Raw genomic sequence first — 26,778 nt, 5'->3', positions numbered from 1 at the left:
GCGTGACAGATCTGTGATTTATGATAGTAAGTACATATCTATTCAAACAGACCCTAAAAACATTACAGGATAAATATTAAAGGAACTATGTAACGCACATAGTATGCATGTTGACTGTTGTTGATTCATGATACCCCAACATCACTCATGTGTCACTTATGTCTTGAAGAAGGTGCATTCCAATGCCGTTTATATTAATCATATTAGTACTTTAGCAATGACTGAAAGATGAGGGCACAAGCAGAATTTCTCTGTATGAAAGGTTTTTCCTTTTGTGTGTGTGTGTGTGTGTGTCAATGTATACAAGTAATCTGAAGAAACATAGAAAAATCATTATAAAATATATGGAACATACTTTAGATATTCATTTTGCCACATTAGCAACGTTGAAGATATCATTCATAAACACAAGTCAAGTATTTGCACTGCATAGGTCCTTTAATCTCACAATATATTGCACTTCATCAGTGAAAGATTTTATCATAGCTACATGTAAGTTAGACTCGAGGGCCCAAATTCACGAAGGTGGTACAAATGAAACCATGGTTTAAACCATGGACAAAAACCATGGAGCGCCAAGTGTCGCACGGAATATTTCGTTACGAAACTGAATATTTCATTACGAAATTGGTCATTTCGTCAACAAAATGACCGTTTCGTTAATGAAATTATCATTTCGTGGACGAAATGTTCATTTAGTTACAAAATGTTGTCATTTCGTTACAAAACAATCATTTCATCGACGAAATGACTGATTTCGTAACGAAATACATTGTATTCCATGCGACACTTGGCACTCCATGGTTTTTGCCCATGGTTTAAACCATGGTTTCATTTGTACCACCTTCGTGAATTCGGGCCAAGGAGGGTTGTCTGGTTTTTTTTTTGATTTGTTTTGTTTTGTTTTGTTTTGTTTTGTTTTTCTATTTTTAATGGCATCTCAAATGGGTGAGTTCAACATTGTACAATATATCATCAAAATATCTTGTGTGTCTTACCATTATTGACACTATGATTTTTCTACTATAATGTAGTAATACTTAGTATTTTTCTTCAGATTGGGACGGTGATTTGCTCAGTCAGTAGTGCTTCTGCCTCCAGATCCACAGGACCTGGGTTCAATTCCCAGGTCAAGCTGAGCAGTGTTGTGTGTAATCATACCATCCCCTCTAGTAAGGGGCAAAACACTCTGTCCCTCAGATACAACATAAACTGGCGGTCCAGTTTGTTGAGAGTCATAACTAATGCACAAACACTTGTAAAACGATCCCGCTTCATTCAGTCATTAAAAAGAGCAGAGTGCATAACCTGATGAAGCAGTCCATGAAAGACCAGCTAGTGCAACCAGGGGTATATGGGCTATCCAGCCATCTTCTCAGATGGAAAAATGAAACAAACACAATTTTTTTTTTTATAATACCACATGGCACAGAACATGACCAACAGGACACTTTATTCAAAAGAGGCTGGTGACATAGAGTATTCAGACTTAACTCTAAATGAAACAATTTGCCACTGATGATTTCGTGCCAGACCAAAGAACAAAATGGTGTAACTCTCTCAATGTGTTTGAAAGAGCTGTCCTGTCACTCAACTTTTGCATCACATCACTGCTTAGAAATGACTTTAATCCCATGTTAGCACAGATCTCATGTAATTGAAATACAATGGTAGATATTAAGTCGGTGCTAGCGATGGTGTTACTGTTATCTCAACATTAGCACTGGCAATAATCCTGAACTTGAAAATCAGTTGGTGTTTAAATAGCAGGTTTACCTCATAGTATAAGTATGATGTAGTTCTGGTACATTATGTGTTGGGCTTGGTGTTGAATGTTGTCTGCTGAACCAAGCTCCACTATACTTCTTATCAGCAATGTAAATTGTATGTGCTTTATCCAGCAATAACAGCCCCCAGGGATTATCAAATTTGTCATTTCAAGTGTCAATGCTCGCATTGCTACAGTTGTATGTGTGAGACCCAGAGGCGGGTCCAGGAATTCCATAAAGGGGAGACGCCTTTGCAAAATTAAAGGGGGTGCACATACTTCCCCCCCCCCCCCACACACACACACACACACATTTTCTTTCTTTTTCTTTCTTGTGTTTTTCAAACCAAAAATAAGGGAGCACACGCCTGACGCGCCCCTCTGGATCCGCCACTGAGACACATATTCATGCCTGTGGATGCACACTCTTCCTATATTCAGACACATATGTGCAGTCTAGATGCTAATGAAATGGTCACCTGTGGAACGTGTAAAACACTTTAAGGACGTTCCTCAGTTGAGTTTGTGCGCATCATAGCTGCGCAGGTGTCAGTGACGTAACAAAGAGCGTAGAAGCGCACGCACGAGTGATGAGCTGAGCTAGCTGAGCTAAGCAGCTGCTAGTAGATCGAGCTAGAGTGTGGTTCGTGCACGTACGGATACCCGACAGCTCCCCACCGCGGCCGCTCCGGGCAGCCGCGCTGGGCGACCTCGCTCGGCTCGCGTGCCGACTGTACGCGTTATAATCTGTACATACTACGCAAAGTTCAGCGGTCCGAGCCGCATATACATCAGGCCCGTAGCCGGGGGGGGGGGGGGGGGGGGTGCGTCGGGTGCGTACGCACCCCCCCCCCCCAAAAAAAAAAAAAAAAATTCTGAAAGGCCCACTTTTTCATAATAACGGTTTTTAGCAATTCTCAAGATAACAATCCAAATAAATATAAAGACACATTATATGCTACGTAAATGTGGAAGAGTACGTTTAACAATGTTAAAAATAATTGTACGAAACCCTTTTGTTGTATGAACCATCGGATCGTCCCCATGCACACAAACACAAATGTTATGTATCAATTTGTGCGAGCTATTACATATTGAAAACTTTCGGTCATCTGCGAAGCCGCGCTTCCGCGCGAACGCTACAACACGTAAAACGGGTCAAAAATCGACGCATTTTTCCACAAAATCTGCCATAACTTTTAAACTGTTTAAGAAGCAAACTTGGGGCGCCCGTATTCTGAAAGTGGACACTTTAGGGATTATTTATGTGTATATATCTTTATTGTAACATTTGTAGCAGTGACGCAAATTAGATCAGAAAAGTACCTTATGAGTAGAATTGTCTATGGCGAACAGTCCAAATTTGACGAATTTGAGCATATTTTGCCGTCTTGCAATTCTTCCAGACGAGATATCTCGAGAACGGAAGATCGCACAAACTTGGGGCGCACGGTTTCAGAAAGTAGAGGTTCTGCCCATTTTTGTGACATAAGAATCTTGTCCATTGGTTGAGCAGCCCTAACGCAAATTTGCAGTAAAGCTAGACTACCCATTCACAATTGCTGTCATAGGGAACGTGTACAATCCTTACAGAACTATCACGTGACGAGACTACCAACGAAAATTTGAGCCGTTGACCTTCACTGTCTGCCGTTGTCAGCAGTGTGAATTCCTGTGATTTCAAGCTTTTGTTTCTCGCCAAATATCATTTTCAACGCAATATCCAGATACAGTTGTATGTGAGACATTATCTAGATACGTAGCAGCCTTATTGACAACATAACTGTTAAGTTTGGGAGCAAAAACGACCAAATACATTCCACATTCCATCTCATTTTTCGATGATGGCTGTAGTCGGACTGGTGCATTTCCTTCGGAGGTGGTAATAATGTAAGTAATTGCAACGGTCACCTTGCCACCTGCTGTCTGCAATCGGGCGCTTATATACACGTGTTGTACACAGGTATTAAGAGGGCCAGCATGACACAAGACAGGCTGTCTGCTTTGGCACTCATGCATATCCATTACAACTTTGACGTTGATAACGAGAGGGTGGTGAAATTGTTCGCCAGAAAGCATCCCAGAAGACTGGAACTCCAAACAATGCTTAAAGACTAGAAAAAGACTAAGCGAAGATCACACTGCACAAGTGCACATTCAAAGGACCGGCAAAGGCTCCCCTCTAACTCCTGTTATGTAATCATCATTTTCTATTTTGGATGATTACTTGCCTGTCTCAATATATTGTTGATTATTAGTTATACATTTTCTCATGTTGTGACAGTTCGATTGGTTCTCATTTTGAAGTGAGCCAAAACCTAAGAACATTCTCACTTATAATTTCCAAAGAGTATTATGCAGGCACGCAAACTCAATTCAGTCGTATTTCATTTAAATGTAATGGGTAAGAGGGTATGAGAGAGAATGCTGAGCTATGAAGTAAAATGGTAAAGTAAAAAGTTTGTCAGATAGTATTACAAAAGCCTGAATATTGCAAGAGCTCCGGAGTAAAAACAGTCAGTGAAAAACCCTATGTATGATAGCATTGTGAGAGCGTTAGGCTGCATTGTGACGCATCGTTATTCAATTTATATTCTTTATTGATATATTTTCATAAATATCTCAGGTAATGAGTCGGATTGGATTACAATTCTCACTTACAGCTTTGTAGAAGTCTGAGTCAACAGTATCACACAGTACTTCAAGACGTATTATAGTACAAACGATTTCTTGAGCCTGCACCGTTTCAGGCTCTGTTCTGGATACGGCGGTAGAAACTCATTCTTTTTTGTTGTTTATTTTATCATTATTTACTAATCTCTTTTCTAACTTACAGGTAGCGGATTTCTTTGCAGGCCAAATTCGGAAATGTACTGTTGATTATTACTTATACATTTTCTCATGTTGTGACAGTTCTATTGGTTCTCATTTTAAAGTGAGCCAAAACCTAAGAACATTCTCACTTATAATTTCCAAAGAGTATTATGCAGGCACGCAAACTCATTTTAGTTGTATTTCATTTAAATGTAATGGGTAAGAGGGTATGAGAGAGAATGGAAAGTGCTGAGCTATGAAGTAAAATGGTAAAGTAAAAAGTTTGTCAGATAGTATTACAAAAGAAACTCATTCTTTTTTGTTTGTTTATTTTATCATTATTTACTTATGTCTCTTCTAACTTAAAGGTAGTGGATCTCTTTGCAGCCCAAATTCGAAAATGCCTAGAGACAGCTAGTAACCAAATATGCTACTATAATTTAATAAATAAGAAATAACCATTCCAGTATGTATCTTAGTGTGCACAGTAAGACAGATCAAATCAAATAGGAAAACATCTGAGCACTAAGCCTGAGGTCTGAATTTGCACTCAACTTCTTCCAATGGCTAACGGATGTTTAATTTTTGAATTTCACTGACCTCCAAATTTCACGAAGAAAACCTTCTTAGCATGATGGTTTAATATGACATTTGACTGATATTGGAGATGTTTGCGAATCGGATCTACTACCTTTAATATTATTAAATCTAAAATGATTATTTGAAAGTTCGGAAATGCTGGAAATATCCTACCACAAGGAGGCAAAATATAAATGGGTCACATTTACAATTCATTTTGTTTTAAAAATTTTCTTATTTATTTTCGTTTTTGACAAACTCGCATACCAACGGCTGATATACTGTATAATGAAGTGAATGTTTCATCTTCCAAACAGCATCCAATGGGATGGAAAACTCCAACTGAAAGGTGGACACCGTGACCATACTCGCTAAAGAAAACGCGTAATAGGGGTCGTTTTTTTCTCACGGATTAGATGGAAAGTGTGATGTACGAGCGCATATAATCAAAGGGTATCAAAAAGGCCGAAATTTGGGAAAATGGTATATTGTTCAATCATGATGAAGTACTTCTTTAGGGTGCAGGAAACATTTAAGGAATACTTGTTTTTAAGGCCCGAAAAAATCATATGATCATTACTCGTTTAGGGGCCATTTTGAAAGTCCATGTATGAGCATGGTGTCCACCTTTTAATTGTCGCTACCCCTCCCGGGACAGTATCAAAGGACCGTTTTGTTAATTAACGCAATCCCCCCTTCCTTTAAAAATCCTGGCTTCAGGCCTGCTAACGCAGGTATACAATAGAAAAAATAAAAGTTAAAACAACACCAGGAAAATCACTATTCTCAATTTTGCGGCGCGCTACGCGCGCAGAGTCTCGAACACAATTAAACTTTGCAACTTCCTGGCAAAATGAGTTTTTACTATTTCCTAGATGAAATACCGTAACGCGATTGCATGCAACAGACAAAAATACAAATTTCCTCGAGACTTTAAAACGTCATTAAAACAGTTAAAATTCACAATTTGCGGCGCGCTTCGCGGGCAAATTCTTATACAACTTTTGTAGTTCGGTCGTCCAAAGAATATATATATATATATATATATATATATATAAATATATATATATAATTGTGTGTGTGTGTGTGTGTGTCATCATTGGTATTGGTACCGAAGGTCCGTTTTTTTAGTGACCGCACCCCCCCTTGAAAAATCCTGGCTACGGGCCTGTACATGGTCATTGTAGCACAACACTGACTGACGGGGTTCACAGAGCTGTTTCCATTTTCAATCCATAGATCTGTTTTATGACATGAAGTTCATTATGCGGTCATCAACATGGTAAAGTCGAGTGCTATTCAGGTACCAAGGGCCTATAGGCCCTAGTCGGGGTCTAAAGCTCACTACTCTATTTGATTAGGTGTTTTAAAAAAAAAAACAACAAAACAAGCATATGACAAACATTTCATCTTTAGGTCTAGCAGCTGAAACAATCTGAGTATCTCTGTTAAAAATTAATCTAAATTAGATCTAAACTTGTCATTACTATATAGTAATACAAAATATTGGTTTTTTATTTTTGGTTACAAAATGCAAGGTCACGAAAGTGTTATCAAACAAGACTATTCATCACTTTCACCATTCATATGTTATTTTTTTTTATTACCAAATCTGGTGTAACAAAAGGAGAATCAAAGAATTATTTTTTTTTTCCTTTTGGGGGGGGGGGGGCAAGGTACATCTCCATAGCTTACAACACGCACTTTACCAACCACTGCAACAACCAACACATGCAATCTACAATCAACGTCATTGTATTAAGATTTGTTTTTCCTTTGGAGGACCGTCAGACTAATGCCAAACCTCCCATTTCCTTATATTTATTCTTCTTCCTCCATTATCACTTTCTGTACATGGTTATAGCAAGTGGGTAAAACAAACAAGCGTGCATGTCAATAATATGGAGTTTTCCACGCTTGCATCCACATAATGTCATTATGGCTGTGTAAGGGAAATATAACAAAAACGCACATGGACCTTTCTTTCTGAATATTTTTCACCATATCACTGCAATTGTGACACATTTTTTGTTTGTTTGTGTGTTTGTTTGTTTACTGGTGTGGTTTTTTTTAAAGAAAATGGGTTTTCGAGTGAACCGCATGAGATTCATGCACCTTAGCAGGGTACTAGTATATCCCTGTATTGGTTCCTGACCAGATTTGGGGGTCTGTATACGATGATTTCTGTCGCAAGGAGGCTCCGCTAGCACTAAAACGAGCACATGAACCCCCCATTTTTACAATTGTTCTGCATTAAGTAACCCTTCTTCTACAATTTGATAAAGTTTCGTAAAAATGACATGGGTTTTGAATGTACAGCATGACATTCACGAACCCCACCTACAATCAGGACACCCACGAGAGGTTTATAATGAGATTTTGGGGTCTGGTGAGGTGATTTCTATCATCTGGGGATGCTGCCAGCACAAAAATTAGGACATGAACCCCCACCTTTTATTGTTTTTCTGGAATTAGTAAGCCTTCTTCTATAATTTGGCAAAGTTTCGTGAAAATGACATGGGTTTGGAATGAACAGCTAGCATAAGTTTTATGAACCCACCTTGTCAGGGTATCCCTGCATAGGTTCTTGACCAGATTTGGGGGACTTACGATGATATATGTCGCATGGGGGCGCTGCTAGCACAAAAAACGAGCACATGAACCCCAACTTTCAATTATTTTTCTGGAATTAGTAAGCCTTCGTCTACAGTTTGGTCAAGTTTGGTAAAATTGACATGGGTTTTGAATGAACAGCATAAGCCTAATGAACCCATCTTGTCAGGGCATCCCTGCATAGGTTCCTGACCAGATTTTGGGGACTTACGATGATATATGTCGCATGAGGGCGCTACTAGCACAAAAACGAGCACATGAACCCCCACTTTTAATTATTTTTCTGGAATAAGTAAGCCTTCTTCTATAATTTGGCTAAGTTTCGTGAAAATGACATGGGTTTTGAATGTACAGCATAAGTTTTATGAACCTTGTCCTTTTGCTCACCCCTAACAGAAAACGTCGATGAGAGGGATTTGAGAGATTTCGGTGTTTTCTGCCGCGTGAGGGCGCTGCTTGCTCGAGAATGCGAGTGTAAACCCCAACTTTAAAACCTTTTCCTCGTTTTGGGTACCCTTTCCTGCAATTCTTGCAAATTTGGAGAAAATAACGTGGATTTTGAAAGAATTATGGGGATTTAAGTTTGTCATTGCAGATTTTGTTGCCAATCGTGGTCTTGATCCTGTAACGCTATCATTTTGGTACAGGACGGCAGATAAGTCATATTCTTCAAAGTCCCGTAGAAGAAAAACAAGCACATGAACCTATGGTTTTATTTACATATTTGGGCTTCGGATGGGTCAAAGTTACGGTATGGAAAGTTTCAAGAAAATGACATGGATTTCACTTTAACTGAGGAACGTCCTTAAATAGCCCCTATACTCATAAATCTTTGCCTGGGAGCAAAATTAAGATTGTATTTCGGAAAGAGGATAATCGTTGAAGCATTTTGATCTGTTTTCCCAATCATGTGTCTGAAACTCAGCAGTCATGACTACACTTTTAACATTTTACATGAACCAAGCACCATCACTTTTATCATTTGTGCAATTCCTGCAAGTCTATGCAGTGGTGTGAAGATACCACTAGAGTTTGGGGATTGATAATCATGACCTGTATTGCTTGCACTAATTTGACCATTGGTGGCAGAGCTCAATAACATCAGCACCAGCACAGGCACCAAACTTGAAATCGACCAATGTTGTACTTTTACCTCAGACCTCCAAACCCATTCACTGTACATAGGCCTAAGTCAGTTGAATAAGTGATTTCATGCGTATTTCTGTATATCAATCACATATACATGTGACACACACAATGGTTAATTTATCATGCCACATGGTGATCTTTATAGATCTTAAGTAGCACTCAAAGTGTTTTAAACTTTTTTCTATTAAATCTCAATGATCTCCTGCTTTCATGATGAAATCAAATAGTCCAATGCATTTTTCTTCATAATAAACGAAAGAAAAAACAAGATAGAGAAAATAAAATAAGAAAAAGAAGAAGTATTATATCCTTGCCTGAAAATCATTCGGGAAAGATACTTGTCATGTCCATCAATGTGAATGCCATCCAAGCACCTGAATATAAATGGGTTTCCAAGGGACTGAAGCAGCATTGGTTCCGAGTGCATGTATATGGTACCTGTACGGAGTAAAAGATTTAACTAGATTTAACTATGGCAACTGATAAGCCTCCGCCATAATGTGTGGTTCTCCCAACAGGTCTCTAGTACGTCTTCACAATGTGTGACGACAGTTTCACATAAATGGCAAAAAATTAAAATGATGTGTGTGATTTAAATGAAACACAATGAATGTTTCTACACAAATATTCAAATCCAAACTTAAACGTATCTGTTCCTCTCACACTGAGGATTATGACTGCAATCTGTAATATTCAGAACAATTATATTCTTTATCTGGCTGGTATATGTATTAATTGTTGTTATTTGCCATTTTCTTCTCTGTCGTCAAGTTTGAACATGTTTTATAAATATATACCCGGTACATTCATGTTTTGAAGTGCCATAAGCACCAAAAGGTGGACCTGTGCACTATACAAGTAGCCACTATTATCATTATTATTATTATTATTATTATTATTACTATCATAAATGTGTCGAGTGTTCACTTTCCTTGAAATAGGTTGAAGAGGGGTGAATGGCTACATTGTTTCCGAGAGCAGGAATTTGGGGATTTGAGGATTTTTACTTGACCTTTGACCCTTTTATAAGTTTATGTATTGAGTAATTGCCAAGGTATGAGGAAATGTGGGGAAAATTTCAGCATTAAAAAGTAAAATTCTAGCATTTGAATCTGGCCTTGATCTTTGACCCCATGACCCTAAAATTCCCAGGAGAATCAGTGTCAGGCAGTACATGCATACGCCTAAATATGTACTAAGTTTCATGACACCGTGAGCCACTTCTGAGAAATGGAGGAAGAAATAAAATTTAGCATTTTCACTCGACCTTTGACCTTTTGACCTTACACCCTCGGGCCAATTTTTTTTTTTTTTTTTTTTTTTTAAGAGAATCTCAATTGGGTCCCGGTAATACATGTGTGTATATACACTAACTTTCAAGAAAATGCCTTCAGGTATTTGCATCCACAAGGAAATAGTGAAATTTTGAGGAAATTGACTTTCACCTTTGACCCTTGACCTTTGACCCATGATCCCAAAATTCCCAAGAGAATCACTGTCATATTTACACGCATATGCACAAAGTTGATCCTCAAAGATACCTTGAACCATTTCCGAGACATGGAGAAAAGTGAAATTTTAGCATATATTCACTAGATCTTTGACTTTGACCTTTCACCTCATAGCCCAAAACTTTCTATAGAGAATCTTTATCAGGTAATACGTAGATGTATGTGATACACTAAGTTTCCAAAAAACAACAACAACCCAATACGGGGGGGGGGGGGGGGGGGGGGGGGGGGAAATAGTGAAATTTTGAGCATTTGACCTTCTTTGACCTTGAGCATGTGCACCCAAACGTTGATAGGTACAACTTTGTCCACTCATTAGGCCTTTACATGCCAAGTTTTAATAGGACACCCCAAATGATTTTTTAGTTTAACGGTCGATATGCTGTCCACAAAGTTGACAGATGGAAGGACAGATGGATGGACAGACAGACGGACAACCTGAAAACATGTATCTGTAATGCCTCTGGCGACACTTTGTGGCAGAGGCATGAAAAAAAAACCAAGGCAAGTGCCATAATGTGTCTCGCCCATTCGCGTACAATTTCTTGTACATGCATGGGATATAACAGATTAAAAAAAAGAGATATAACAGATAAAAAGAGATATAAAAGGGTATAAATTTATGGCAAAAAAGAACCGTGCCATAAAAATTTAACATTGGGCCCTTAAAGTTTGTTGACCCCTGCCTGTGACCTTTGACCTTGTGGTGACCATCCACTCCCCAAGGGACATCTACCATCCAAGTTTGATCACAAACGGACCTATGGATCAAAAGTTATGACCCATAACAGAAACGTGCCATAAAAACTTAACATTGGGCTCTAAAAGTTTGTTGACCCATGCTTGTGACCATTGACCTTGTAGTGACCATCCACTCCCCAAGGGACATCTGCCATCCAAGTTTAGTCACAAATGGAGTTATGGATCAAAAGTTATGACCCATAATACAAACGCGCCATAAAAACTTAACATTGGGCTCTAAAACTTCGTTGACCCCTGCTTGTGACCTTTGACCTTGTAGTGATCATCCACTCCTCAAGGGACATCTACCATCCCAAGTTTAGTCACAAATGGAGTTATGGACCAAAAGTTATGACCCATAATAGAAACGCGCCATAAAAACTTAACATTGGGCTCTAAAAGTTCATTGACCCCTGCTTGTGACCTTTGACCTTGTGGTGACCTTCATATATAATAAAATGTGAAACTTTGTATGACCCCTCTTCCCTCGAAGTTTGATTGCAATTGAAGCCCAGAGTATAGAGTTATTGAAGTTTTTGTAGCGTTACGGACAGACGACGGACGGACGACGGACGGACAGACGCCGCAGGCGATCCCTTAGTCTCCCCACACCTCCCGTGGGCTCGACAAAAAGGAGAGAGAAAAGAATAACATTCACTCTCTACAGTACAATTAAAATACAGTGCTCATCACATTAGAAACTGGACAACAGTTAGGCGTACATTTGTACATACCCATGACCTTGTTTTATGCCTCCAGCCTATTGAAAGATGGTGCTGAAGGCATGGTTTGTTGGTTGTCCCATCTGAGGGCCCCATTTCATAAAAGATGTAAGGACAGCAACTCTTGCTGGAATGGCAACTACCTACTGTAAAACATGATATATTCGCGGCATGAATTTTTCACGAATTGGAGCCGACGGCCTTTTTTGCGGCATGAAATTTTCGCGAACTGCCACTGGCATTCAATGCATATAGTGTAGAAAAGAACTTTCGCGTGCATTTTAATTTCGCGAATCTTGGCGCTCGCGAAATTCGCGAAATTAAAATGCACGCGAAAATTCCTCGCTTTACAGTATATAGCAACAGCCAACCAGGAAGCTGGATTCTTGTCATCACCATGCCGATTGCCATTCTAGCAAGAGTTGCCATCATATCAACCTTTTATGAAATGGGGCCTGGTCAGTCCATTTGCTCCTTCATCCTAGACCACCATCATGGACTGAAGGAAATTACCCTTACGAAAAAGTCCTGTGGTACTCCTGTGGTAATTACCACAGGACGGTACCACAGGACAGTACCACAGGACAGTACCACAGGAAAGTACCACAGGACAGTACCACAGGAATTGTCCTGTGGTATTTTGGGACATACCACAGGACAGTACCACAGGAATTCCTGTGGTATTTTGGGACGTACCACAGGGCAGTACCACAGGAAAGTACCACAGGACCGGTACCACAGAACAGTACCACAGGACAGTACCACAGGAATTCCTGTGGTATTTTGGGACGTACCACAGGGCAGTACCACAGGAATTCCTGTGGTATTTTTAGACGTACCACAGGGCAGTACCACAGGACTAGTACCACAGAACAGTACCACAGGAACTGTCCTGTGGTATTTTGGGATAGTACCACAGGACAGTATACCACAGGTCGATCATTACCACACAGCATTACCACAGGGCAGTACCACACAGCATTTCCATGGTACCACAGGAGAGTACCACACAGGATAGATCGGAAAAAAAAAATCTGGGAGAATTTTAGCCACATATCAAGGAATATTCCTGATAGGTGAGTGATGGATTTCAGGACAAACATGGCCCTACTTAATAACCTGTCCTACTCCTAACATATAACCTCAAACGAGAATCTAATGGCCAAGTGCCAATCTAGTACTATAATAGATCTATATAGTCACATTCTATTCCTAGGTAGCCATCGGCCGTATCAGTACATATATATATATGGCCGTCTATCCGTAAAGCATTAAGGCATGGTTACTAACTCGATTATGCTTTATTATCAAGATATGAAATAACACTTTCATAACAATATCTATGATATTGGGAATAACATAACATAATTAGACAATCTTTCATAAAGTTCAAAGTAAGTTCCATCATTAATACTTTGACTTTTTAAGTCATATATGTATTTTCTAAAATCTAGAGTGCTTTTTATGAATATTCATGAGCTATGTAAAAATTTGTACCACAGGAGTACCACAGGAGTACCACAGGAGTACCACAGAAGTCCTTATGAAATTTCTCATGCTTTACATCAGCACTTTCACTAAATAGGTAATACTGTAGGAGTATAGGACATGATAAGTAATGGCAAATCAATTGCTATAATTCACAGCATAACTCATCTATCAATTAATTGAGGAATATTAACATGATGCTTTTTTGTTTGTATTTTTGTTATAAATTTCAGTTGATTCTGCCTTACAATTTTCCTGTGTAGTACTCCTGTGTGGTACTGCTGTTTGATATTCTCCTGATGTGATAGTCCTCTGGTATAAAATGTTAAGAAAAAAAAAATAATATCCTGTAGCATTTTCCTGTGGTACTTACGAATTTAATTTGCTGTGTGGTACTTCTGTGTGGAATAGCACCATATTATGATTTTCCTGTGGAATTTTGGACAGTTCCTGTGGTACTCTCCTGTGGTATACATCGAAAATTACCACAGGACAAGTCATGTGGTACTGTCCTGTGGTACTATCCTGTGGTACTTTTCTGTGGTACTGTCCTGTGGTACGTCCCAAAATACCACAGGACAAGTCGTGTGGTACTGTCCTGTGGTACTATCCTGTGGTACTGTCCTGTGGTACTGCCCTGTGGTACTGTCCTGTGGTACGTCCCAAAATACCACAGGACAAGTCGTGTGGTACTGTCCTGTGGTACTATCCTGTGGTACTTTCCTGTGGTACTGTCCTGTGGTACTGTCCTGTGGTCTGCCCTGTGGTACTGACCTGCGGTACGTCCCAAAATACCACAGGACAAGTCGTGAGGTACTGCATGTCCTGTGGTAATATCCTGTGGTACTGCCCTGTGGTACGTCCCAAAATACCACAGGACAATTCCTGTGGTACTGTCCCGTGGTATGTCCCAAAATACCACAGGACAAGTCGTGTGGTACTGTCCTGTGGTACTATCCTGTGGTACTTTCCTGTGGTACTGCCCTGTGGTACTGTCCTGTGGTACGTCCCAAAATACCACAGGACAAGTCGTGTGGTACTGTCCTGTGGTACTATCCTGTGGTAATTTCCTGTGGTACTGTCCTGTGGTACTGCTCTGTGGTACTGTCCTGTGGTACTCCCTGTGGTACTGTCCTGTGGTACGTCCCAAAATACCACAGGACAAGTCGTGAGGTACTGTCCTGTGGTACTATCCTGTGGTACTGTCCTGTGGTACGTCCCAAAATACCACAGGACAAGTCGTGAGGTACTGTCCTGTGGTACTATCCTGTGGTACTGTCCTGTGGTACTGTCCTGTGGTACGTCCCAAAATACCACAGGACAATTCCTGTGGTACTGTCCTGTGGTACGTCCCAAAATACCACAGGACAATTCCTGTGGTACTGTCCTGTGGTATGTCCCAAAATACCACAGGACAAGTCGTGTGGTACTGTCCTGTGGTACTATCCTGTGGTACTTTCCTGTGGTACTGTCCTGTGGTACGTCCCAAAATACCACAGGACAAGTCGTGTGGTACTGTCCTGTGATACTTTCCTGTGGTACTGTCCTGTGGAACTGCCCTGTGGTACTGCCCTGTGGTACGTCCTAAAATACCACAGAACAAGTCGTGTGGTACTGTCCTGTGGTACTATCCTGTGGTACTTTCCTGTTGTACTCTCCTGTGGTACGTCCCAAAATACCACAGGACAATTCATGTGGTACTGTCCTGTGGTACTGTCGTGTGGTATACGTCCCAAAATACCACAGGACAATTTGTGTGTATACTGTCTTGTGGTACTGTCCTGTGGTACTTTCCTGTTGTACTCTCCTGTGGTACGTCCCAAAATACCACAGGACAATTCATGTGGTACTGTCCTGTGGTACTGTCGTGTGGTATACGTCCCAAAATACCACAGGACAATTTGTGTGTATACTGTCTTGTGGTACTGTCCTGTGGTACTTTCCTGTGGTAATGTCCTGTGGTACTGCCCTGTGGTACATCCCAGAGTACCACACGATCCTGTGACACAGTACCACACATTTCCTGTGTTAACATATATTTGTGTGGTACATTGTGTGGTACCAACCAGTACCACAGGGAGTACCACATGAGCCTGTAAAACAGTACCACACAGTTCCTGTGGTAACATTTATTTATGTGGTACATTGTGTGGTACTGACAAGTACTACAGAGAGTACCCGACAAGCCTGTGGTACAGTACCACACAGTTCCTGTGGTAACATTACAAGTGTGTGGTACATTGTGTGGTACCGACAAGTACCACAGGGAGTACCACAGGACTTTTTTGTTAGGGTACTGGTGGATTTCCCTGATCCTTTGCTCATTGTTCACCAATCATGTGTAGATACCCTGTTAATTTGGGGCAAAGTCCCTCTCAGTCAAAGGTCTATTGATTTCAATTAGATTGGTAAGACAGAAACAGACCACAGAAACAGACAAATGATGTCGCGGTGAAAAAGACAATGTCAAAATACAACAACTAAAACACAAGTTCTCAGTATGACCATAAAGATCACATACAGCAGTGTTGTATTACCTGGATATATTGCTACCACTGTACCCTTGGGCACCACTCCTTTGGTGACGTACACTCCAAGTCCTCCATCTCTTATTTGACTAGGTCGGCGTTTAATGGAGAAACCAAGGACATCATACATGATACAAGATGGGTCTCCTGCACTGTGCCTTCCAAAGTCTGGTACTTTATGACAGTCCATGTTTTGATTTGGGAGAATTTTGTTGTTACCTATGTCAACATACTGTGATGGCCGTCCTGTATGAGGGTCATCACCATGTGCAAGAGTTACATCGGGCCTGTGGGGACTCATTGGCTCATCCGGTAGAGCGACTATTTCAGAAACTACAGCTTCCACTCTTTCATTGAATTCAGTCTTATGTAAAGAATCTTTGGACAAGGTTCCATGTGATAGTGGCTTCTTCACCATGATAGTTTCACACAAGTGATTTCTATCACGGGATGTTGCCCTCTTTCTGTCACATTGAGCACTTACAGACATGTTCTGGAAATCTCTGGTATTTTCTTGTTTTCTTGTCAGCAAAGTTTCAGAGTGCTTCCATTTCCTGCAAACTGCACAAGACTCAGGACAAAAGTTATGCACAGTTTTATTTTCACACGATTTTAATGTTCCTGTATGTATACCAGTGGCTAGATGTTGTTTGCCCTCTGCACAGCAAGGGTCAGATTCAAAGCCAGTTTCAACATTTTTGACCATCATTACATCTTGCTCTTTGTTGCTCCACCACACTTGCTTCTGATGCTTTTCCAAGGCTGTAAATAGTCTCAAATAGGTTTGCTCAACAAAATCATCTGACACCATCTTGTCATGTCTGGTATCCTGCACTGATCTTACATTCCTGAATTTAGATAAAGAAAATAGAGATGATTGACAATTGATAGAGATTGACTGAGATTGATCTCCTCTACATTATGGTTCCATTTTAAATCATTTTAATTTCAATAAAATGTGAAAAAGCAAAACCACAAGGTTGCTACCGTACTTTTGGTTGAATAAACTTTCTATTTCGAGAATATTGTTTTGTTTTTATTTTCATTCAAATCTTAGAACATGAGAGCGCCCTTCTGTTTTTCAGCTGACAATATAAAGGTTGTGCTTTTTGGCAGCTTAATATCATGGCGCTACTGTTTAGTAGCTCCACGTAGTGAGAGCATGCATAAAATGTTAAACTAATGCTAAAGTTCAATTTCAAAAGAAATATTGGAGTAGCCACAAAACCTATGCTAAGGGATCAATTAACAGAGGCACTATATCGAGTGTACAAGCATACATGTTAGAAAAGCACAAAAAAAGTAAAATAAAAAGTTCAGAATATCAGAAAATAAAGGTCACAAATGAGTAAAGTATAAGGAATCTTCTCGTAATTGTTATCAACGCTTCTAGATGGAACTGTGTATAATCAGAATAGTCCCTTCATCCACTTTGAATTATAATTTTGACATGTCAACCTAAGGGTTATATATCTCCATAACAGATCATGAGTCATTCATGAACTCCAATGGGAAATGGATATTAATGTGTGACACAACACATATCTTTACTGCATTGTTTAAACAAAGATCCCCATTATATTTGCGATCTCAATCTTTATCTAAATGCCAATAGATTTATCATTTGTGAATTCAGTACCATACTCATTTTTTGAGAGTTTACTTTTGCACCATTCCTTTCAAATTTCCGTTTCTTTTTTCCTGATTAAAGTTAATTGCCCAAGGAATATTACATGGCGCCAAATCATTGCTGGCCGGCCAGTATACAAATATATCAGGCCTGAGAGGCTCTGGTTGAAACTATGCGCATGAGGTGACTTCAGTAGCACTATTTTCTGAGGGGCGCAGCCCCGAAGAAAATAGTGCTACTGAAGTCACCGAAGGCACATAGTTTCAACCGGTGCCTCGAAAAATTGGCCTGGTATATTTGTTTTATATCCCTCCCAATGAATTTAAGAGTATTCGACTGCTGGTATTCTGTAATTTACCCCCTTTTTAGGGCATCTTTCTTTACTCTTTTCAAGAAGATTGACAAGTCATTCACGCTCGGGAAGAAAGCAGTTCAGCAGGAGGGCAGCGTGTACGCGTACTACTAGGTGTTTCAAAAAACATTTCCCACTTTTGATTCTTAATAATTCAAAAACTATATATCAGATAACACTGTAATTGATATGAATGATAGCTGAATAGTGTACAATTTGGTTGAAGGTAGTTTAAATATGAAAGCATAAATAAGTTTCATGAAATCCATGATTAATTTCACAGTTAGGTTCCAGACTTTGCTCTATTTTCAACCCTCTGTACAAAATTTCACTTTGCACAGGGGTCAATGGGTGTGTATGGGAGTGTGTGGTTAACACCCTGACAATGGTCCTGAACAATGGCCAAGGTTTGAATGCTTCATTATTCATTCATGAGAAATTCCACTATCACAGCTAGTCTTTATTCAGCCTCTGGCAGTATCTGTGTAAAGTCAAACGCCTGTCGATACTGTCGTTGAGTCGCGTCAGTGCTCTCCCTACTTCTGAAAAACAAAATTACAATGAATACCTTCTGTTCTATTGTAAACGTGGTGACAGGAAGTAAAGAAAATTAGAGTATACACTTGTGTATATGGAGCTTTGAATAAATCTACTCTGAAACAAATCGCCCCAATGATAAATGCTGCTGAACTCTTTACCAAAAATGATCTCTTTTTATTGAAAAAGCGACAAATTTGTCAGACTATTTAATTATTAGACAGTTGTATTAAAATGAGGAATTTTAGATCATTTATGCTTATTTATATCCCAAATTTAGTGATATGTCAGAAGCAAAATTTGAAAATGATTGCCAGCTGGAATGAAATGTGGTGTTTGCAAGCACTTTACCGTGCATGAATTCAGACTAGCAGTGCCCAGGGTAATCCACATGAATTATTGATTAAGCATTCATGTGCCAGGGAGTGCCAGACTGACGCCTAGTCAACAGGTGGTTCAGGCATGTTCATTGTTCAGGACCATTGTCAGCACACACTCACATACACATCATTGGTTCCTGTGCGAAGTTCAATTTTTGTACAGAGGGTTAAAATTTGACCAAAATGTGAAACCTTGCTTCAAAATCAATCTTAGATTTATGTTTTCACGTGCAAATCACCTTCAACCAAATTGTACACTATCCAGCTATTACTCATATCAATGACAATTTTATCGAATGAATAGTTTTTGAAATATTTATGATCAAAAGTGGGAAATGTTTTTTGAAACACCTAGTATGAAGAGACAACTGCGCGCTCAGCCGCTAAAGTGTACTCGGTGCATTGCTGTACAACGTACTAGTACTGGTAAACATGCGCAAACTGCAAACTCACTACGCGCTTCATACATGCAATACGCCCACTAGTATCCGATCTGTCAACAAGTACGTACGTTGGTGCCGGTGATGTGCGTGCTCGAGCTGATCAACGATGTGACCGTGACTGTGAGCTGCAGTTGATTGTGTTTTCTGTCGTCTTTCTAGCTGTCTGTACATGAATATGGACTACCGTACCATTTCCTGTTAAAAATGCAAGTATACATATTGTAAATTTGGATAGCATTCCCCAGCGAGTCTAAGGTTAGATTAGGCACTGGAAAAATTCTAGCAGTTAAAAGCATCGAGTGCCACTGTAAATTCGTGTGATTCGTGTTCTAACGTACGGTAAACAGCTAACATTAGACTCTAACTCGTTTATAGACACTCTATAAAATAATTATTAGGATGAGATTACGGTAACTAGGGTCTACTGTTAAACAGGTAGAACTAACGACCATAACGCTAGGCTTAACTAGATCTAACTTGCGCTAACGTTAGAAATAATGGCATAAAGCAGGCCTAGGCCTACTATCTACTGCAGTTTGTCAACATCTTTTGGGTGGGTCACTCCCCAAAATTAGACAGTCCTACAGTATACACTGGGATATAGGCATAGACACTACCCCAAATCTAGCATACCGTAGTTAGGGGATCATACTTTCTCATACATTGCACCAAATCATTTGAACGATCTTCTATTGTATAATCTCTACGAGTCACGATAAGCATCTTCAAAACCAGGGCCAAATGAGGCCTAACCAACGTTGAATAGATCTAGGCCTACGGTACGTCGAAGAGCCCTACCTTGCTTATCGTTGTTGTCTAATTATAGATCTACGATATCGCCTACTCTGTTGTAACGTAATACAATGCCATGATCATCTTTTTAGGTACAATGAGGGCTTTATAAGAGTCTCTCTGAGTCTCTCTAAACGTTACACATATTGAGTGTATGCGTGCCTTGTGGTTCTCGCGAAGTGAAGGCGCCGCGATACCCATTCATTTGTACATGAAATCTCTCGCGAAGCGAAGGTGCTGCGATACCCATTCATTTACACGTGAAATATTTCGCGTCGCGACGCGAAGCAAAAAAGGCGCGAAAATCACCAGCGTAGTATAGTTTTTACCATTTCCCTAGGGAGTATAGTCATTTGTATGGTAGAATTATGTTTTGTTGTTTACAGTGCTCTCGACCAATCAGAGGACGAGAAGCAATTTGTGAGGGATATAATAATGGATATCAAATGGACACTGTGTTCGATGTGTCTTCTTGAAGACACCATATGACACTTTAGGGGGCTAATTTCGCCCCAGCAAGCCTAGTCTGGACTCCGTCCTTTTTTCCTTGGTGCAATATTTTGCCAATTGTGACAGACCAAGAGAGGGCGCAAATTTTCTGATTGCGATCTAATCGTGAGATTGCACGCCCAACATTTTTCGCGTATCGCAGTTCTCAGCGTATTGCAATCCTCGGATGTCACGCCCTCTTACAGCTTGTCACATACACCGAATCACTGCTACGAGTAAAGAGAGTCCAGAAGCTACACAACAGCGAGCCACGTTGCCGCGCTCGCTGCGCCCGCACGACCTGTGTAGCAGTGGAGAGCGCCCCCCGATTTCGGAAGCAAAAGTCAACCAATCAGCATGTCTGTCCGCTCGAACGAGATTTGAATACAGCGAATGCACGCCAGAGACCTCCACGGGTGGTCAGTGATGCATGCAAACAGGCATGACAACATCAAGGCTAAGGATGTGGGGAATGCGCCATTCCATTGGGCGACCAGAACCTGTTAATATGAATATTCAGTAGGGTTTACATGTCATGAAAAATAATGTGTGAAGCAGATCTCAAAAGGTCCTCGCGCTGTCGCACTCAGCTAGGCTCGATTCGCTCGCCAATTACAGCGAGAGGGCCTTGACAAAAGGCTAGGGCCAGCCAGGAATGAGTGCCTCTTTTCGTGCTGAGCAGCTCCCCCAAAGTGTGAAGCGCGATTTATTTTAAAAATGAGATCAGTGGTCGCTCAGCCAATATCCTCCATCTATGTTTATCAAAATTTAATGGTCGTCTTTAGGGGTACTGCTCACTTTGTGTTCAGTGTTTGTATGTGGTCTCAAGGTTATGTGTGTATGGTACCTTGCGCCGTGTCTGTGATGTATACCTAGGTAACTACTAGTATTCGCCGTATAAAATGAACCGGTACCGGTACATGCTTACATACGAGTGAGCTCATTTCGCATCAGGCTATATTACTCCTACGTGAGGCGACCACGATGTTCTTTTTCGCATCGTACCAGTTTTTCATGCACCTCATGCGCTAAGACTGATCTCTACGTAACAACAGAGCAGCAGCATGCATGCGAGTGACTCACATCTTTTACCAGCCTCATTCGTGTCTGTGTTTATTTGCCCTTTTTCGTATCGCCTCAATGTGCGAACACTCCAGAAGCAATAACAATTGCTACAGAAAGTGTAGTGTAGTGTACTACCAACTTCGTTCGCAATCTACATTATCTTTATAATTATCAGTTACCCGAGTACTCTCTTCCCCTCTCAAGAATCTGCTGATCTGTACACAACTATGAATGTGCCTTCTGTTGAATATTCAAATTTTGTGTACCTTCTCATTAGTGTTCCAATGGGAGGCAAGTAACTCCAAGAGGAGGCATCCAGCACGGGTAAGGGCAGGACGTGCAACACTGGGGGGGGGGGGGGGGGGGGGGGGGGGGGGGGGCACTTTCCACTGCTACACCGGCCAACTGTTTAAACTTTAGGGTGTAATATGCGAGATCAAGGTCAAACCTAACTGCGACCAGCTTGAACTGTGTGAACTGTGTGAAGGAGCACCCCGGGGTTGGATCAAACCTTGCCTGGAGGTAACTGCAACAGCAAACTAGTTACAGCGCCCCACAACAGGGTTAGCCCTGGGTTGTTTCACGAAGAAATTAAGTCGAACTTAAAATTTAAGATTGACTAAAAAATATGGTATGCTGTGTGTCTCCAATGTTGCTCAACTTTGTAATGAAAATGAAGACTTTAGAGATTTTTTTCATGTAACCATTGGGCACTGATAAACAGCACATACGGCACGTACGGCCCGGGAATACAAGATAAAATAAATAATAGAGTTCTAGTTCTCTACCTCATAATGGAATTCTTCTTCTTCTTGGTTACTATTTAACACCCCTTAGTAGGGGCCAACCGGACAGGGGATGCATTGGTGTTTATTACGCGGAGAGAAAAGTTTGGAATCTAGTTGCTTTGCTCTTGGATGTAATGAAGGATTGCTGCTTTGAAGGAGATTTTGTTTGTGATGCCGGTGACTGTCGATGGGAGTGTGTTCCCGCTAGTGGTAGTTCTTGGGATGAACGAGTATTTTTAGCAGTTTTTGTTTGTGGCGATTGGGATGTAACTTGTAGATGATGATTTCCGGAAGAACCCTTCGGACCAGATGCAGGGATTTTCGAACTGGGATGGATAGGCGACCAGCAAGCGCTTCACAGAATGTGGTAGCAGAGACTCCAACTCTCCCGTTTTCGACGGGAGATCTCCCGCCGAAAGCCCATTTTTGCAAAATCTCCCGTTCTCCCGTTTGAGATTTGATTTCTCCCGCCCTGGCTCTGTGTCTCCCGGTGGAAGGGATTTCTTAATTATTGCTATCGTATGTTGAAAAAATAAGCCTTAGATAGCGCCAGAGAACATCTAGAACCCTAGGAATTTCGCGCCTCGCACACATCAACTTGGAGTCTCCCATTTGCTAGGGGTTTCGGGCGGGAGAATCTCCAGATCAGAAGGTGCTTAGGGTTGGAGTCTCTGTGGTAGTGCGTCCTACTCTGCGTCAATGTTTCAGCAGTTCCCAGCCCTGCTCACGCTTCATATTTGTTACACTACTGATCTAGAGTAGTCACCTCTAACAAATCGCGCTGCTCTATCATTGCACGGCTTCCAGCCTATCAAAGTCTCAGAGTGGGTGGTCCCAAACTGCTGAACAGTAATCCAATAATGGTCTTACAACTAAACAAGGGTCTTATACGTCATGTTTTTTATTCTGTTGACACAATCATGAAGGTTTCGCCTTTGAAATCCTATGGTTCTGTTGGCTTTAGCACATGTTCTGTCAACATGTGCATTCAAAGACAAATCTGATGATATATCCACCCCCTGTGCTGTTGTTCACTGAATACTGGTATTTGACAGGGTTTTTTGCATGTGTGATGTGCAAGACATGACTTTTCTGAGCATTGAAATCCATCTGCCACTTACCTTGCCACTCAGTCAGAGTATCAAGCTCTTTGTAGGTTTTGTGCATCTTCTACTCTCAAGACCTGGTTGTAAATGATGCAGTCGTCGGCAAATAGTCGACAGGTGGAGTTTCTAGATCATTTGGCAAGTCGTTAATGTACAACAGAAAGTAAAGTGGATCGGTAACCGTACCTTGCGGGACTCCCGAGTCTACGGCGACCCATTCTGATTTTTCTCTTTCCACAACTACCCTACTGTTTCCTTTGGGTTAGAAATTCCTTGATCCACCTGTGAGTTTTCCCTTTTATACCAGTACCATATGAATGCAGTTTTGTTACTAGTCTGTGGTGTGGAACGTTGTCAAATGCCTTTTGAAAATCTAACACGATCAAGTCGACTTGCTTTCTGTGGTCTACTTCTTCAGCTATGTCCTTATAGCAGAAATCAGTTGGGTTTCGCACGAGTGTTTTTTCCTGAACCCATGATGATTTTCGTCCAGTAACTGGTGCATGTCCAAATGACGCATCATAATGTTAGTATAGATGATGTGTTCCATTATTTTGCTGCAAACAGAAGTGAGACTAACTAAACGATAGTTAACTGGGTCGGCTTTGTCCCTTTTCTTGAAGATAGGTGTTACGTTTGCTTGTCACTAGTCCTCTGGGATTTCCCATTTCAAGACATAATTGAAAAATAGTTACCGTGGTATTACTGGTAATGCTGTAGTTATCTCCTCTGCTGTTTTTTTGTAGGACCCAAGGTGAGATGTCATCTGGCCCTCCTGCTTTGTGGCCATCTAAATTTTTGAGAAGTTAGTAACACCAGCAGTGTTTATTTCAATTTCTGGCATGGGAGTAACCTGGGGCGCTCCTTGTACACAGTTATACTGTATGCGTTGGGGCTGGTTGCAGTTAGCATGGGAGGTACATCGTTGTCCTGGACTGTAGCATAGGCTTTCCAGTCTCTCCTGGGTGAATAGTTCTTGGTAATTATTGTCTGCTCAATAATTCAGCTTTTTGTTTGCTGTCTGTAACCAGTTCACCTGTGAGTTTGTCTTTTTTTTAGTGATGGTATTCCCATCGAATCCTTCCTGATCGATTTAACAAATGACCAGAATTGTTTAACTGATGCTAAACATTATAGGCATCTACTTTGTACATATTTCCTTCGTGCTTTCTTTGTCGCTTTTTTGGTCTGTTTTCGTAACTGCCTATAATTCATCCAATCCTCTGTTTTACCTGACATTCTTGCCTTGTTGTATGCCCTTTGTTTTCGTTTGTGTAACCTTCTTATTGACCGGTTTATCCATGGAGTACTGGTAGATCTACTTTCTTTCTTATCATCCTGGATGGGACAGTTGCTTTAGCTTGCCCTTGTGTAATCTCATCTGCTTCAAGAGATTGTTCCACAAATCTTCAACTAAACATTTACCTGATATTTTCTGGGCATCTGCTTCATTCTGTATGTCCCTACTAATGTTCTTCACCTCTTCCTTCAGCTTATTCTTATCTGCTTTGTCATACATAAAACGTTAAAGATAGGTTCTTAGATCTAATTGATAATTTGAAGTGAGTGGTGATTCTAATTGTAAGGCTAATGAAATTGAACAGGGAACCAGTAGTGGCATGCCAAGCCAATCTTAAATTAAGTTTGACTTCGTGAAACACCCTCTCTAGAGCGATACTGTAGAATCTACTTCTTGCACCTAAGTCCTAAGATGATCGACACTTTGACAGACATAGTGTCTATACACGAGACACCGAGGATCCCCGACCTCGGCTCCATCCCCGACACCCTAACATCACCCACCAACGCGACACGACACCTGGACCGGCGGCGGCCCGGTGTAGTAGTACCCAACCCAAACGGCTAAATTTCGGGGGGGGGGGGGGGGGTTCACGAAGAATTTAAGTCGAACTTAAATTCTAAGATTGACTAATAAATCATGGTATGCAGTGCTATGCTGTGTGTGTCTTCAATGTTGCTCAACTATCTAATGAAAATGGAGATTTTATAGTCCCCACCGCTGCGTGTCCGTACTAAATAAAACCCTAACTGACGCCCTATAGGACCCTAACGAAACCCTAACGCACGGGTGCACGCGCACTGCGGTGGGGACTATATCACGATTATGCCGAGATTTGAAGTGCGTGATAATTAAGCTAGTGAAATTGAACAGGGAAACAAGTGGCATACTATAACTTTTAATCAATCTTACACCCTGAACCCCTAGCCTGGCCCTAAGTAACCCGCGCCGCGCTGTAACCAGTGTATATATATACAGCCCGACTCGGCACGGGTTGGGGTGGTCCCTGGAATGCGCAGTTACCCAGCCCCCTCCCGGCCCTGGGGACCGTTTCATGAAACTTTTTGTCAGTGATTTACACTGACAACTGTTAAAAGCTACTGAAATCCTTGCGTCTGATATTGGCTGATAGCAAATTTGTCGGTGAAAATCACTGACAAGTTGCTTCATGAAATGCTCCCCTGGTGTTAACTGCGACCAGCAGCCCCAACGTGGTCTCCGGGGCTACCCTGGTGTATGCGATACATGGGGCCTGTATTGGCTGTAAATTGGCTAACGAGTAACGTATACTGTATGTAGACGTCACTGTAGTCGGTAGTGTCTATAATAACTACCGACACATACTAGATCTATATTCTAATGCGATTTTGCTGTTAAACCTCATTGTATGACTATAAGAGTAAGACATACCTATTTTCCATATTCAGAATGATCCATGGCACAAATCTGTATCTGTAATTATGCCACTTCATGGCCAATTTCCTCCATAAACTCTTCATGGCATACAGATGTTCAGACCAGTGATATACACGTTGTTGTTGTTCTTTTAGATTTGTGGAGCTCTCTGCGTGTTTTTTTTTAGACGGCACAGATTGGGGAGCCTAACCCTAACCCTAACCCTAACCCTAAATCCTAACCCTAAACCCTAACCCTAACCCAAGCGTGTTTCCCATAGGTTTAATACGTGCTTGCCCCATTATATCTGTGCCGTCTAAAAAAAAAATTGCTGCCGGGAGGGCAATTTGCTCCAAAAAAAATAATTATTCAAATATACCCTCACATTCAATTATTAAAACCTACACTACTTCTAATTATTTACGAAAAAACTAATCACATTTATTTTGATACTTACAAGTGATATATTTACATAGGAAGGAATTTAAAGGGGACAGGGTTTCGGAAATGATGTCACCTGCCCACTCCTGCATCGAAATGCAGGGATACGCCGTTCCCGTCGGCAAAGCAGGTAGAGGACCCGCCCGC

The 26,778-nt window shown here is 40.9% G+C and overlaps 1 protein-coding gene across 1 annotated transcript in view; it reads right to left on the bottom strand.

Annotated features, from left to right (window-relative positions):
* LOC139713496 (uncharacterized) overlaps positions 1-26,324 on the bottom strand; it is a 31,294-nt gene extending 4,970 nt beyond the window's left edge. The window contains exons 1-3 of the mRNA XM_071625222.1: positions 26,206-26,324; positions 15,923-16,761; positions 9,238-9,361 (exon numbers count right to left, since the gene is read on the bottom strand). Of these exons, the coding sequence (XP_071481323.1) occupies positions 9,238-9,361; positions 15,923-16,761; positions 26,206-26,294 (1,052 nt within the window). The 5' untranslated portion in view covers positions 26,295-26,324. The remainder of the gene's footprint in view (positions 1-9,237; positions 9,362-15,922; positions 16,762-26,205) is intronic.
* Between the last annotated feature and the right edge of the window lie 454 nt (positions 26,325-26,778).

This window comes from Diadema antillarum, unplaced genomic scaffold (genome assembly GCF_040938485.1).
Source record: "Diadema antillarum isolate AM-2024a unplaced genomic scaffold, OU_Dant_1.0 seq00001987_RagTag, whole genome shotgun sequence".
In the NCBI taxonomy this organism is placed as follows: domain Eukaryota; kingdom Metazoa; phylum Echinodermata; class Echinoidea; order Diadematoida; family Diadematidae; genus Diadema; species Diadema antillarum.
Note: the sequence above shows the minus strand (reverse complement) of the source record. Positions and strands in the feature narration are given on the sequence as shown.